This window comes from Canis lupus, chromosome 21, assembly GCF_003254725.2.
Source record: "Canis lupus dingo isolate Sandy chromosome 21, ASM325472v2, whole genome shotgun sequence".
Classification (NCBI taxonomy): Eukaryota; Metazoa; Chordata; class Mammalia; order Carnivora; family Canidae; genus Canis; species Canis lupus.
Window position 1 is genome coordinate 1,585,423 of NC_064263.1, and position 15,257 is coordinate 1,600,679.

A 15,257-nucleotide genomic window follows, 5' to 3' on the forward strand; every position below is an offset into this window, starting at 1 on the left:
GTTATTATAATCACATCAAAAAGCTTTAGTATAGTAAGAATTATAGCATGAAAAGAAGCTACACATTCTTCCTATTTATCTGCTTAGAAATTGTATACCTAGAATCTTCAGCTCAGCACTGGCATAAATGGCTCCATATTTATTCTCGGCCAAACACTGATACATTCCAGCATCTGATTGATTCACATTGTGGATCATCAATACTCCATTAACCATCTCAATCCTATTCTGTAATAAAATAAAAAAGTAGGTATAGAAAGTGAAAAAATCATACAGATTTTGCAGTTATTCTCTCCTAGACCAAGGGCCAAAAGCCTCCAATGAATGCAGTTGAGCATTATTTGACAACTTAGCAGTACAAATTTACTATTCATTATTTTATGATAAAATACCTTTTGTAAATTATAATTATTTCTTGGTCAGAAAAGATATTATAACTATATTTTCCTGTAGTTATTCTTATGCGTTTTAGTTTTAGTTTTGTTTTTATACTGAGAAGCTTTTGTTTGGTATGCTTGTTCAGTTTGTGAAGTATAATCAACAGATGAAACTTTTATTTGAATTCATTTTACAGAAGAAGAGAAGGTTCACATGTGGCATTTGGTAATAATTGTGACTGTAAACAAGTGGGATCAAAGTTAAAAATAACCCAACTCAAAACAAGAATCCCATTACTATATTAATCTGGTCAGAAGTTTGCCTTTTTCTCACCTCCCAACAAATTTAGAAAAAACTGCCTACTAACTGGAATCTGTATAAAATTATTAACTATGTTTGATATTAATTATCAAACATATTAACTTCATTTTTGGATAAAATTTAATACAGAAGTCAAAAAAACTATGCATGTGCAAATTGAGGTCAAGTGAAGCCAAGAGCACATTTCAAAAACAAATTTGAAATTTAAAATGTTGTTAAACAAGCAGATGCCTTGTCTACATAATGCCAAGCAATCATTCTTTTAATTTTATTGAGCGGTGCTTTACCTATCATCAGAGATGCCAAGTAATTTTACATAATTTTCAAAATAAGCCTATTCAATTTGCAGAAGTATTATCTGCCAGTAGAATTTAATTGGATGTGGGAAGTAGAAAATATGACCAGTGTATTCCTTTCTCAAGATATTCCTAGGAAATTAGAGGGAAAGGGACAATGAATCAATGTCTCAGGAGTCTCACACCCTCAATTTTCTTTAATGTCTCTATAGTTCTTCGTATGTGTGTATTTCTTTTGTGTATTTGTGTATTGTTTGACTTGTCTGGTTTTGTAATAAAGGAACGTTGGAGCTAGATGGGATTATAGGGATAATCTGATCCAATCTCTTCTTTTACAAAGGAGCAAACTGAAGCCCAAGAAGGTAAATGGCAGATAAGAGACCTTTGGGTAGTGGCAGGACCTCGTGTTTAAAATTTTAACTTTATATAACATCCCTCCATTTTGGCCATAAATAGTGAACCATTCTCTCTTTTCTCTCCTTCCTGCAAAGGCCACAGCAAGGGAATTAGGTAAAATTATTACCATTATTCTAAAATGAAATAGTAATTGATTTCAAAAACATGCAGTAGATTTACTAAAAATGTATTTAAGTCTTCTAAATCTGTTAAGTAGGTTGTCAAAGAAAAATGTGTCTAAGATACAGAAGGCTAGGATTCTATTATGGTCTCATCTCTCACTAGAAATGTGATCTTGGGCAAGTCACTTTACTACTTGGGCCATCTGCAAGATGACAGTAACCAGCTAAATGATATTGAGAAGTCAGCTGGAAATAGCAATGAATCTATGATAATAATTGATATTTTTCTATGAGTTTTTAAGATTGAATAAAATTTAAAGAAACAATGTTACTCAAAAAAGTAATGAGGTAATTAAGAAATTTATGTATCTGTTATAGTTCTTACTTCATATATACTAGAAGGCATAAATAAGAAATGACTTCCCATAAGACAAAAAGAGGATAGTTTGTCCTGTGTGAAATCTGGTTAAAATTACACAAGAACAGATTAACAGTTACCAACAGTACCTGAGGCAGGAGAGGCACTCCATTCTTCAGCCAACGGTATGTGGGTCGGGGTTTTCCAGTAGCTTTACATTCCCATTGAAGAGGGCTCCCACTGTCCAACTGAGTGTCATTCAGTTTTTCCACCCAGTGTGGATAAGCTGTAAGAGTTTAAGCATTAAAGAAAGGTGATTTCATTTTTCAAACACTCTACCAAATTCAAAATTTATATGGAAGTATTCCTTGCATTAAAAATAAATTATCAATTCTCATAATTGTATTTGGAAGAAGCATAGCATTGCATTTCACAAAGAACTCTATTTCCTGTGTAAAAAGATAAAGCAATGAGAATTCTTGACAATTTAAAACACTTTTTGTAAGCTAGGTCAGTATATCTTACTGTTTTATCAAATTTACAGCAAGTGTCTATAGTATCCCCAAGTAATCAGAACGTGTACAGTAGGAAATCAGGTACTTAGAGATATCATTTTTTTTCCCCAGGTATTGGGGCAGAATTTGCACAAGTTGAAATAATACAACATGTCTATTTACTGAATAGCTGCTTTGTTTTTTTATTTTTGTTTTTCCTAAAAGAACTTGAATGGTACAGGGAAAATAATTTGTAAATTCAAGTTTCACTTGGTGTAAAATTTTTCTATATTTACTAGCATTTTTCAAAAACTTTAAAAAAAGTTTTCAAAATTACAACAAAAATTACTTTATCAAGAAAGATATAATTGTTTAAAATCTATACGATACAGAATAGTGTCTTTATTGGCTAACTTTTAAAATAAAAATACTGAAAACAAGTGACTATTTGTCCACAAATACTCTGTTTATAACAACTGAAACAATAACTATGAAAAAATGTTGAACTGAATAATTGTTTCTCTTTAGCAACCTATAACATTTTAGGGACACCTGATTGGCTTAGTAGTTGAGTATCTGCCTTTGGATCAGGTCATGATCCCCAGGTCCTAAGATCGAATCCTGCATCAGGGTTCCCACATGGAGCCTGCTTCTCCCTCTGCCTGTGTCTGTGCCTCTTTCTTTGTGTCTCTTATGAACAAATAAAATAAAAAATCTAAAAAAAAAAAAAAAAAGTATAACATTTTATTTTGTGATAGTGAGGACTTTGATCATTGATTCATTCACCTCATACTACTTAATCCTTCCTTAGTCTTAGAGGTTATCAGGGATATAGGAGCATCTATGACTTACATTTTTTTCTTTATACTGTGGTAGAGGAAATATAGTCAGTGCCATAGGATATGATAGCACAAGAAAGAAGATGTACTGAACGAACCTGCATATGAACACTATAAAGTGGGTCTAAAGGCACAATGGATGTCCAAAACCTAACCAGTTTAGAAGCGAGGAGAAGGAGCAAGAGAAAAAGAATTCTCATTTATTAAATGCTAGTCTTAGACACTGAACTACATTATCAATTAATTCCTATAACATTGATGAGAACAAACATATTTAATTTTATGAATCGGGAAACTTTGGTTCAGAGAGGTTAAAAAAATTTACCCTAGGTTATACAATTAATAAGGGATAGTAATCATGTTCAAAGTCAGGTATTTCTGACTCCAGGCAGGATATAATTCTCTTATTCCACTTGGGCATATTAAAAAATGAGTTGGAAGCATTTGTTGCATTCCTACTGTGTTTTGGCTTCTACCGGTCTCTAAATGGGAATTTTGTTTTCAGTAGCTCATTGGTCTTCTAGGCAATATAGTCTAGTCTTTAAGGAGCCTTAGTTTGGTGTAGTCAGAATCTGTAGGCCTTTGAACACACTCTGAGATTCAACTTTAAGCCTATGAGCTGTCAAGCAAAAATCTTACCACGGTGAGCTTCAAATATTAATTCTGACTTTTGTGCCTGGCTTCTAAAATCATTCCCTTTATAGTTACCTATATTATCTGTCATATATACTAAAAATACTGGTAGGAATGGTAAGATACAAAAGCAATATTAAACTCTACTTTATTATTAGGACTTTCTGCATGCTCTCCTGTTTTACTTTGCCAGTCTACTTCATATTACTCATGATCCTTGTAATCCAAGTATACAAGTGTGCTGTTTCCCAAGCACACCCTTCATCTATCTTCTTCAAAGTTTTATTTTTTTCCTTCAAAGTTTTAAATCCATGCAGAATGTTCTACTTCTCTTGTCTCTTTTAATTCTACTAATAATTTAAAGTTTAGTCTAAATTATGTAAGGTTTATTAACCCTAAACTCCAAAGGAAGTCATCGGCACCTTCTTTGGACATGTTTACTTCTTAGTCTCTTGGAAAATAATCATATTGTAGCTTGTTACTCCTGTTGCTGACTTAAACTGCTATTGGATTTTTCATTTGTTTATGATTTGAGATGCTCATGTAGATAGGAACATCGTGGGGAGCAAAGTTGACATGACATGTACATTCGTTTTAGAACATAACACTGTTCCACATATAAAATTAATTAAAGGATACTGGTTAGTTATATTATTATTTTAGGGTAACTATATTTGATATGTCTCTCAATGTGCTACAACTCATGCTGGTAGATGCAGCTTATGGGAGTTGAAAAGAGATCTTAAAAAGTTACTAAAATAAAAAAAATTAGGAATAAAAGAATTATTAAAATAAAAACAGATTGTGTCATTTGGGAAAACATAAAAATAATAATTCTTCAAGCATAATTTGGATAATTCTATAAAATTTCCCTAATTTAGAGTCCTGATTCCAACATGAATTTGTCATAGGAACCAACAAGTGATGAATGAAATTAAGAAGAAATAATTTCTGCTTTCTTGTCTTCTTCAGTGTGTTACAATGTCTGTTTGTTGTCAGCTCAAAATCTAATAGATGAGATAGACATGTAATTAAAATACTTAAATTCACTCTACCAACAATTCTACAAATAAAAATGTCCTATTATACTGCCCCTGGAATTAAACAAATAACAACAACAAAAAACCCTAGTAACTTCTTTATCTTTTTGTTAGGCCACCATTATAAGGGGTAAAAAGAAAAGAAAAAAAGAATGAGAACTAATGGTGAGGATTTTTTTTCTAATATCAATATAGATGAGTTAAGAGCAACTAACTATTCTCCATCCAACCCATGCCTTAGCTCAGCTCCTCAATATCTCACTGAGAGATAGTATCAGTGACCTCCTTGTAGTTGAGGGTGTCAAATTCTGGTGTCATTGCAGTTCTAGTTTGTAATCTGCTTTTATAGCTTATTATTAATGGGACATATAGTAATAAGCTCCTTGACCTTTCTAGACCTTGGTTTCCCCATCTGTCAAGCAGAAATATTAATTTCTAAGGGTTATTATGTTTTTTTTTTTTAAGATTTAATTTATTTGTTCATGAGAGAAAGAGAGAGAGAGAGAGAGGCAGAGACATAGGCAGAAGGAGAAGCAGGCTCCATGCAGGAAGCCTGATGAGTCCCGGATCCTGGAGTCCCAGGATCATGCCCTGAGCCAAAGGCAGATGTTCAACTGCTGAGCCACCTGGGTATCCCGGGTTATTATAAGTTAATGCATGTAAAGTACCTAGTAGTTGAGTAGCATCTAAAACAAGTTCTTGGGATCCCTGGGTGGCGCAGTGGTTTGGCGCCTGCCTTTGGCCCAGGGCGCGATCCTGGAGACCCAGGATCAAATCCCACATCGGGCTCCCGGTGCATGGAGCCTGCTTCTCCCTCTGCCTGTGTCTCTGCCTCTCTCTCTCTCTCTCTCTCTCTCTGTGTGTGACTATCATAAATTAAAAAAAAATAAAACAAGTTCTTGGCAACTATTTGTTGCCTATTCATTAGTCCTTTAATCTCTCCTCTCTCATTTCTTTATATATTTTTCATGGTGGAAATGTATCTAATAAGCACATCAGCACAGAAACACACTTAGACTATAGCTCATTCTTTAAAACTATAAGAGTCAAGTGAAAAGTCAGTACAGAGGCTTATTTTACATATATATAAGTATATATGTAATTATGTATGTGTATATATACATGTTACACATTGGGAATTAAACTATTACTTTTTTTCTTTTTTTTTTAGACACGTGACATCCATGTTTTCTGGTCAGTAATGTTCTATCAAACATTGTACTAAATCAAAGTAGACAGTTGAATAGTAAAGCTCTTTGTTCTTTCCTACTAGTGCTGAGCTAGACTAGTGGAAGGAAGATTTTGACAGACGAAGGAACTGCAGAACCCTTACCCAAGAGAAAACCTAGTGAACTGACTTATACAGAAAGGGTTTTAACAAACCTGTGGAAATGCAACATAAGAAAGGGAAAGATTTTATCCTGGACTATGCTTTTAGTGCAGCATACACATACATTCATGAGTCCCAGTGAAATAGGAACACCAACATAGAAAGCATTTTTGCTTTCAAAGTACTAACAGCTAAAAAGCACATAGCACATAATACCGTAATCTTTGTCAGTAATTGTGGAAATTCCAATATTATATTTACTAGGTTAGCCTGATTATTCATCTATAAAATACTTTTTTCCAAAAATTCTTTTTTTAAAATTAATTCATGTTTTTGAGAGAAGGAGAGTGTGAGTGAGGAGGGGCAGATGGAGAATCTTAAGCAGACTCCACTCTCAAGGAGGAACTCAACACAGGACTTGATCTCACCCCTAAGATCATGACCTGAACTGAAATCAAGAATCCGTTGCTTAACCAACTGAGCCACCCAGGTATCCTCCAAGTTTCTTAAAAGAGAATTCTAGAAACAATGAAACCAGAAGACACAGTAATTCAAGGACTACAAATGTAAGACTAGGAGTTTATTTTCACTCAACTAGCTCTAGGTAAAGGACAGCTCTCTCAGTTGACTCCTAGAGCCAAGACTAGCTGTGATAGAAGATGCTTCAGAAATCTCACCAGAGGTAGCTGGCTTAAGTAACACCCTAGATAAATACTCCCAAATAGTCAAAAATTTCTTTGAGACCACAAGCCTGAAACTGAAAGCTGTGAGTGCACAAAAAGCCAGGTGGGATATGCAGAGCTTGCTGGCCAAAGACAGTTGGAGATAGTGGGTTCTTCCAAATGCTGGCATATCAACATTTTATGCTGGGGAAGGGGCCTGGATGGAATGCTGGATTTGGGGTTGTTCCAGAGGAGCCTGACTCAAAGGTGTCTAATAAAGGGGTCTACTCAGGGAAGAGGCTATAAGTTTCTGAACACAGAAAGTGCTTCAGGAGAAACACTCAGGTCTCAGGAGGGTCAAGTGATTATCTTTTGACCCATCAATACTTAACATTAAGGAAGAGTTGCAGAATAAAGTCAGACTTTCCAAGATGTAATTCTTTATCACATTAGCCAAAACTTCTGCCAGTCTTTGGTCAACCCCAGGCAAGATCTCATTGCCTGGAGGTTGGACCTAGTGCTGAAGATCTTTCTGAGAAACTGTTGTAGAAGATGATTTACAAAACAAAGCCACCACTAAACAGTTGCTTAAACCCAATTCCTTTCCTTCTTTTAATGTTCTATAGTCCTGAAACATTTCTTTAAAAGCCAGAAAATCCATAAATGTGAGTGGCATGTAGCCACTTCATTTTATGGTGCTGTAAAGTTGTTGTGAAAGCCACCATTTGAAATCCAAGAATCTGCTTCAGTAGTTGTTCTTCAAGATACCTTTCTACCAAAGAAATAGATTCTTTGAAAATGGGCATTTAGGTGATTTTATTCTTTTCTGTGTCTTCAAAATCCTGGTAGTACTAGTTCATGAAATTTGAAATAATTGGAACTCATATGTCATCCATGATAATGTCCTCTACATATCCAAGCACAGTATTACATTCTGGGTCAGAGGTGGACAAGGGCAGCATGAGGCTTTCTTCAGCCAAGGACCTCTGTATTCACCCACAGGGAAGCGGGCCTGTCTTCTCTTATTCCACCCATGGCCCAGGGCCAGCCTCCTAGTAGCTCTACAGAAAACAGTCAGTCCAGCAGAGTAGCATCTATCATGAGGCTGGGCCTCAGACGCCCTGGAGGTGGCCAAAGGCTTGCTGGGCCCAGTGTCTCTTGTGTGCTGCTGGCATCACAGAGTGAGCTGTGGGTTACCTGACTTACATAAAATCTTTACTGTGTTCCTTGAAGAATGGTGTGTCTATCTAAGCATTAATCCTTATAGCAGACAATTATAAAAATTATCCACTGTGTGCTAAACATAATGCTTAGTTATGGGAAAAATAGGAAAAAAAATAGTCTTTGTCTTGGAAAAGCTACTATAATCAATTAAAAGCATTTATAATCAAATTGCAGACATTGGAAGGCATTAAAATTTGTGAGGGTAATCACCAGAGATTTTACAAAAATAAGAATATCTATAACACTACATTGCAATGAAAATAAAACTATGTTCCTTATTGGATATTTAGTATAATGCAATGTTAATTTCTTTTAAGCATCTGGGTTATAGGTATATTTTATTTTTTTTAATAATAAATTTATTTTTTTATTGGTGTTCAATTTGCCAACATACAGAATAACACCCAGTGCTCATCCCATCAAGTGCCCCCCTCAGTGCCCGCCACCCAGTCACCCCCACCCCCTGCCCTCCTCCCCTTCCACCACCCCTAGTTCATTTCCCAGAGTTAGGAGTCTTTATGTTCTGTCTCCCTTTCTGATATTTCCTACCCATTTCTTCTCCCTTCCCTTATATTCCCTTTCACTATTATTTATATTCCCCCAAATGAATGAGAACATGTAATGTTTGTCCTTCTCCGATTGACTCATTTCACTCAGCATAATACCCTCCAGTTCCATCCACGTCGAAGCAAATGGTGGGTGTTTGTCATATCTAATGGCTGAGGAATATTCCATTGTATACATAAACCACATCTTCTTTATCCATCATCTTTCGATGGACACCGAGGCTCCTTCCACAGTTTGGCTATTGTGGACATTGCTGCTATATTTTAATACTGATATATATCTCATCTACATTGTCAATATAAATATTTCAGTGATCAGAGTGACAGTATTCTTACTCTACAGGATAACAAATTATTAGTTGGTGGGGCATATGACATATATTTAAACTCATAGATAACACAGCTTTATGTAATATTTTTCTGTACACAAAGTACCTTCTTGAGAGGTCCATATATATAAAATTGCTTAAAATTGTATGATCTTCCTTCCTCTCTTTTTTCCTTCTTTCTTCCTTACTTCTTTATTCCTTATATTTTTTTAGTCTTTCTTTTCATTTATATTGGAAATATACAGACTAAAAATTTTGTGTGGCTAGATAAAATGAAGTCTTTGATTAATCATCAGAAACTAGAAGGGACAGAAATAATCAAAGAAATTATTTCATCTATAAAACTACCATATATTATAAACAAAAGACTATTTACTTAATAGAATAAATATGCAGTTTTTTAAAAGTTTTTAAAACTTTTTAAAGTTTCAATTATTAATAAAATTCAGAAGTTTTTAAAAGATTTATTTATTTATTTATTTATTTATTTATTTATTTATTTATTTATGTGAGAACAAGAGAACATGTGAACCAGCTGCATGAGGGTGAGGGGCAGAGGAAGAGAAAGAGAGAGGGAGAGAAGCAGACATCCTCCTGAGTGTGGAGCCCCACATCTTGGGGCTCAATCTCTGGACCCTGAGATCACAATCTGAGCTGAAATCAAGAGTTGGAGTTTTAACCAACTGAGCCACCCAGGTGCCCCTAAAATTACTTTTGGTTTAAATTTTTTTCTTTTTTATGAATATTGTTATTTAAATGTATTGGTTAAATAAGATCTATATTTATCTTAATTTTTATTATTTTATTACCATGGACTGCTTTATGTTGTGTTGTTTGTTGTGTTATGTTTATAATGTAGATTCTGAATTATAAATAATAAAATATGTGGTTTAAATTTATGTCTACCACCTATATTACTACATACTTTGTAATGATTTCACAAAAAAAAATATGAGACTAGAAAGGTTGCCTTGGATCCTTAGTTCATCCATTGAATCTAACATCTAACTGAACATGTAAAATATTCCCATAATTACTCTTTACAGAAGAATGTGAGCCACAGGAAAAACCTTATGTTTTCAGTACTCTGTGAATATTGATCATTTGGGTAAAAAGTGTCAGCCTCTACTTATACCAATATGTGAAGCTCAGGTATAGCTCATCCAACAGAAATCCATTCTTTTGAAAGGAGAACATTCCAAATGCAAACTGTGTATACAGTGCAATATTCATGCATTATGCTCTTTATTAATTGCCAAGTGGAAATGCTAGCCAAGATTCTTTCTACTTTCTACAGAGTTTGATGGGTAAGGAGAAAGGCCATCATGTCAAAGGCAACAGGTTTAAAAGTACACATTGGGTAGATTTGTAATAATCAAGATACTTCTGGAAGTGAAATAGGTCTTGTTGTAATTGTCTCAGTGCTACAGACATAAACTGGGACCATCCAGGCAAGATCAGGAGCAGAGTAGAAAACTACCCTAAAAAACGGGCTACAATGAAAGGCCAAATTTTTTCAGATACCTTCCCAAATTGTCCGAAATATATAGCAGAGTGGCAAGCTGGCAGTTTCTTTTTCTAGTCTACAATCTTGATTATTTTCTATCCAAAATGATGCATGCTTTGGGCAGGTTTGTCCTTCCTGGTTGGCCTACTGTGTACATCTAATTGTGTGTGACAAGGAGATCCCACACTTACTTCTTAGTAGCATACTCTCTTAGAGTAAATCAGTAATATTGAGTGAAATCAGTTTTTTTTTCCTATTTTCTTGGAAATAATCATTACTGCTATGAATCATGTAGCTGGAATGGGGAGAAGTAAAAGTAGAGTAGTGTCATATAGGAGCTTCTGTCTCAAACTATAAATCTAATTATAATTTAGGGGTGGGCCATTTTTCACCTCACAGAAAGATTTGGAACTTTTCCCAAATAGCCTTACGAGTAACAGGCAGTCCTTGTGGGTTTTTTGTTTTGTTTTGTTTTGTTTTATTTTGTTTTGTTTTGTGGTTCTGGTGGAACATTTGTCTTTCAGTATCAGCTTTTTATCTATAGAGAAACTAGTATCATTTCAGACTTTTGAGGATAAACAGATATGATAGGAATGTTACCGATATGATTCAAGTCAAATCAAACATATGATCTGAATGTTAATTGTTGTTCACTGGGGTGCTGAAGCAACGGTTTTTTCCTATGGGTTAATGATAATAAGAAATCATAAACAGTTTGTGAGTTTCATCAAACTATAATACCCATGGCCTAAAATAAACAAACCAGTGTAGTATTTCAATCTTACAAACTTCTAAATGACTTTGTGTCTTTTTCTCAGAATATTTTCCCCTGTGTAGCCTTTAGAGAAAGGTCTGAGGAAATCCTTTGGAAAGCTTTCCCTGAATCATCCCAGTAGAATGCAGTAGACTCTGTTCCCATAATCTTTTGCACATTCCTTTATCACAGCAGACAGCATGCTCTACTCTAAGGTGGGGTTTTTTGTCATCTAATCCAATGGACCAGGACTTCCTTGAAAGCTCTACTGCTACTATATAGAGCAATAATAGGCACTTAATACACATTAATTGAATAAATGCATGAATGAAATGTGCATGGTATATTCAGTAAGGTTATATGGCTGAAATCCTAAAGGAGTTATTAGAGATAAGGAAGGAAAAACCAAGCTGCATTCAGATATTAATATTTCAAACTATGCTTTAACGGTTCCTTTGAAGGATGTTAGGCTTTTTAGGAGAGCTGATCTTGAGATACAGTGACAGTTGTAGTTGTTGGTGGATTTAACCAAATATGCAATTTGGATAACTTGATATTGAAAGAATCTGAATTTTCTTATATGAATGCTCTGATCATAGTATTTCTCTTCTTCTTCTTCTTCTTCTTCTTCTTCTTCTTCTTCTTCTTCTTCTTCTTCTTCTTCTTCTTCTTCTTCTTCTTCTTCTTCTTCTTCTTCTTGAGTATCCCCATGTAGGAAATAAGAATGCTATCACTTGCCTATTATGCCTAATATATATCTTATAAACAAATAGAAAAGTAGATATAATTTATGATCCTTAGAAGTAAAGATGAGATAGTAGATATTTTCCCAAGTAGATTTTCCTAATTCTTACACACAACCTTTTTGGCTCCTTGGAATTTTGGACAACATAAATGTTTGTGTGCTGTAGAGGTTATTTATCATATAGATGTATTAATTTAGGCCAGGGGTCAGAAATTTTTTTTTTCTATAAAGGACCAAATAGCAAATATTTCAGGCTTTGCAAATCATCCACTTAATTCTGTCTCAGCTACTTCATTCTGCATTTCAGTGCAATAGCTGGCATAGACAATATGTAAAAAAGTGGATGTGGCTGTGTTCCAACAAATTTTATTTACAAAAAAGTGACTGCTGGGCAGGATTTGGTTCATGTAACTCCTGACTCAGGCCAAAGGTGAGAATAAATTAATGAAAGTTACAAGATATTTGACTTATCAGAGAATGGCTTTCGTTCCAGGAAAACATCTCATTTTTAAGTATATCAACTCTCTGCTGTACAAAGAACCTGATAATTCCCCATTCATTTTTAATTTAAAGCATTTCTGTGTATAGGATAATTTTACATGATGTTTTACTATGCAAAAGAAGTATGATTATAAATTATTAATTGGTTTTTATGTACTACTTAGAAACAATATTCAGTTCAAATTAATTTGCATTTTCAGTTTGACTCGGGACTAGGGCATCTTGCTTTGCTGAGAACACTTACTGTATACTTGTAATTGTCCACGAAAGGAATTTTTTCCACGTGAGTTTTCAGCTCTGCACTCATACAGGCCTGCATCATCCAGTTGCACGTTGGGAATTTCCAGCACTGCCTGAGATTTCCGCAGACGTGCCTTACTAGGAATATAACCATTAACCTTCATCCATGTGATTGTTGGAACTGGGCTACAATAAGGAGCAAAAATACCGTTAATACACTTTCTGCTATTAGGAACATAGATTCTATTATCTGGTAATTTAAGCACTCAATAGGCTGAGCACAATAAAGTGTAATCACAATTAGGGACCACGTGCTGGTTGATATACTTCACTTTCCATGTGAATTGTCTGGTAAGTAGTTACATTCAGGGAAAATAGTTTCCTTTTCTTTCATATATCAGTAAAGCAATTCAGAGACAATATTTTGTACATTTTAATACATCATACTTTATTTTAAAAACTTTTTAAATTGCATGAATGGCAAAGTAATTTGGTGAAATTACAAAAGTAATGTATAATTATTCCAGGACATTACACAAAAGACTCATGAACTAAATAAATGAACTAAGAACTCTTTTTATCCCCACCTCCACAAATATGTTCTTTTTGCAACAACAAATATAGATTGCATGTAAACTCACACTGTCTTTATGATGTATATGTGACCATATATTTTTGTTATTTTTGTTTTGTTTAAAAAACGTAAGTTGTATACTTGATATTTTATAACTAAAAAATCAAATTCAAGATCCTGAGTTATTCTAGCTAATAGCTGCATATCATTCCATTATATAGATGTATCAGAATTTAATCAACCATCCCCGATAGTTAGGCATTAAGTGTAGTACCAGGTTTTTTATTTTTTTCTTTACTTTTTTTTACCACTAAGAAATGATATTGCTATAAAGAACCTTGCACATACATCACTTACTATTGCTTTTATTTCCTGCAGCAGACATCCACAAAAGTGAAATTGATGGATCAAAGGGCATGAATATTTTTCATTTTAATAAGTATTGCCAGATGTATTTCAATAGTATAGTAGCAGTTTTCATATCTACCAGTAATATATGAGTCTGTTTCCCCATATCCTTGCAACCATTTTACGTGCTCAATCTGTTTAATTTTTGTCAATACTGAAAAGTAAAGAATGACATTTTGCGGCTACTTTAATTAATATTTCTCTGAACTCAAAGAAGATTGAATTTTTTTTAGACTTTTACTGGCTATTTACACTGCTTTTCTTTGAATTGTTTGCTTATATTATTTTCCTATTTTTTCCTTAATTTTTCTATTTGTCTATTTGTAATTTTATGCATGTAATTTATGTAATTTTATGCATTTCTTAGAGTTCTTTGTGTATTAGAGCCATCAAGACATTGCTTCTCAGAAAAATTCTCCCTTAGTGTATTGTTAGTTGATGATGGCCTCTCTGATATATATATATATATATATATTTTAAATATTTTATTTATTTATTCATGATAGACAGAGAGAGAGAGAGAGAGAGAGAGGCAGAGACACAGGTGGAGGGAGAAGCAGGCTCCATGCAGGGAGCCCGACGTCGGACTCAATCCCGGGACTCCAGAATCCCACCCTGGGCCAAAGGCAGGTGCTAAACCGCTGAGCCACCCAGGGATCCCCTCTCTGATATATTTTTATGAACATTTTTGGGAGAAACAAATATATCTATAGTTTCCTTCACAACTTCTAAATTTTTGTTTGTTTCAAAAATTATCTGTAAACCTAAGTTTGTGTTCATATTGTTCACATTATTTCTGGCCATATTTTGTTAGTTTTCTTTGTTTTTTGCTTTTTCTTTACAACATTTGGTATCTTGTCTGTCATATAATTGATCTCATGCACTTGAATTTGTTTCAGGCTTCTCAATTCAGTTCCACTGATTTATTTATTACTGTTTATATTTAATGTACTTTATGACTTTACCCAGTCTACTTTCTCAGTTTGATTTCTCACTACTTCCTTTTGTATCTCCTGACCCAGAACACATCTCTCTGTGTTTCCAATTATATCTGTTCAAATCCTACTAATCCCTTGAGGCCCATCATTAATGCCTACTCTTTAGCAAAGTCCTTCCTTATTTGTGTAGTCTGCAGGGATTTTTCTTTTCTTTTTAAATAACAAAGTGCTTTGTATATTTTTTAATAACTCACATCTCATAACATTTTACCATGGATAATAATTGCTAAGTGTAAAATTTTTTTTACACTATTTTTTCTTATAGAAGGGATAGCAATATTCACTATTATAAACAACGATAAATATCTTGTGTATTTTGAAAAATTTGTTTATTGTTCCTTAGCAATAAAGCATAGAATTGAAATTTCTGGATTAGAGTTGATAGCTCTTCCTGTTTGTTTAGGTAGATACATATATCCAACATCCAAGAGGATTGAACCTTGCATTTTGGAATAATCTTTGCATTGGAATGGCATATCATTCTTTTAATATGTATTAAAATTAATATGTGATTTTTTTAATTAGGATTTTTTGCATCTACA

The 15,257-nt window shown here is 34.0% G+C and overlaps 1 protein-coding gene and 1 pseudogene across 4 annotated transcripts in view; both read right to left on the reverse strand.

Moving 5' to 3' along the window:
* Positions 1-15,257, reverse strand: part of CNTN5 (contactin 5) — a 1,295,471-nt gene that overhangs the window by 286,769 nt on the left and 993,445 nt on the right. For all 4 annotated transcript variants that reach the window (XM_025420999.3, XM_025420992.3, XM_049098649.1 and 1 more), the window contains 3 exons: positions 12,740-12,921; positions 2,021-2,157; positions 99-228 (listed from right to left, as the gene is read on the reverse strand). In XM_025420999.3, coding sequence (XP_025276784.1) covers positions 99-228; positions 2,021-2,157; positions 12,740-12,921 — 449 coding nt within the window. The remainder of the gene's footprint in view (positions 1-98; positions 229-2,020; positions 2,158-12,739; positions 12,922-15,257) is intronic.
* LOC112643060 (ADP-ribosylation factor-like protein 2-binding protein) lies at positions 7,384-7,831 on the reverse strand (annotated as a pseudogene).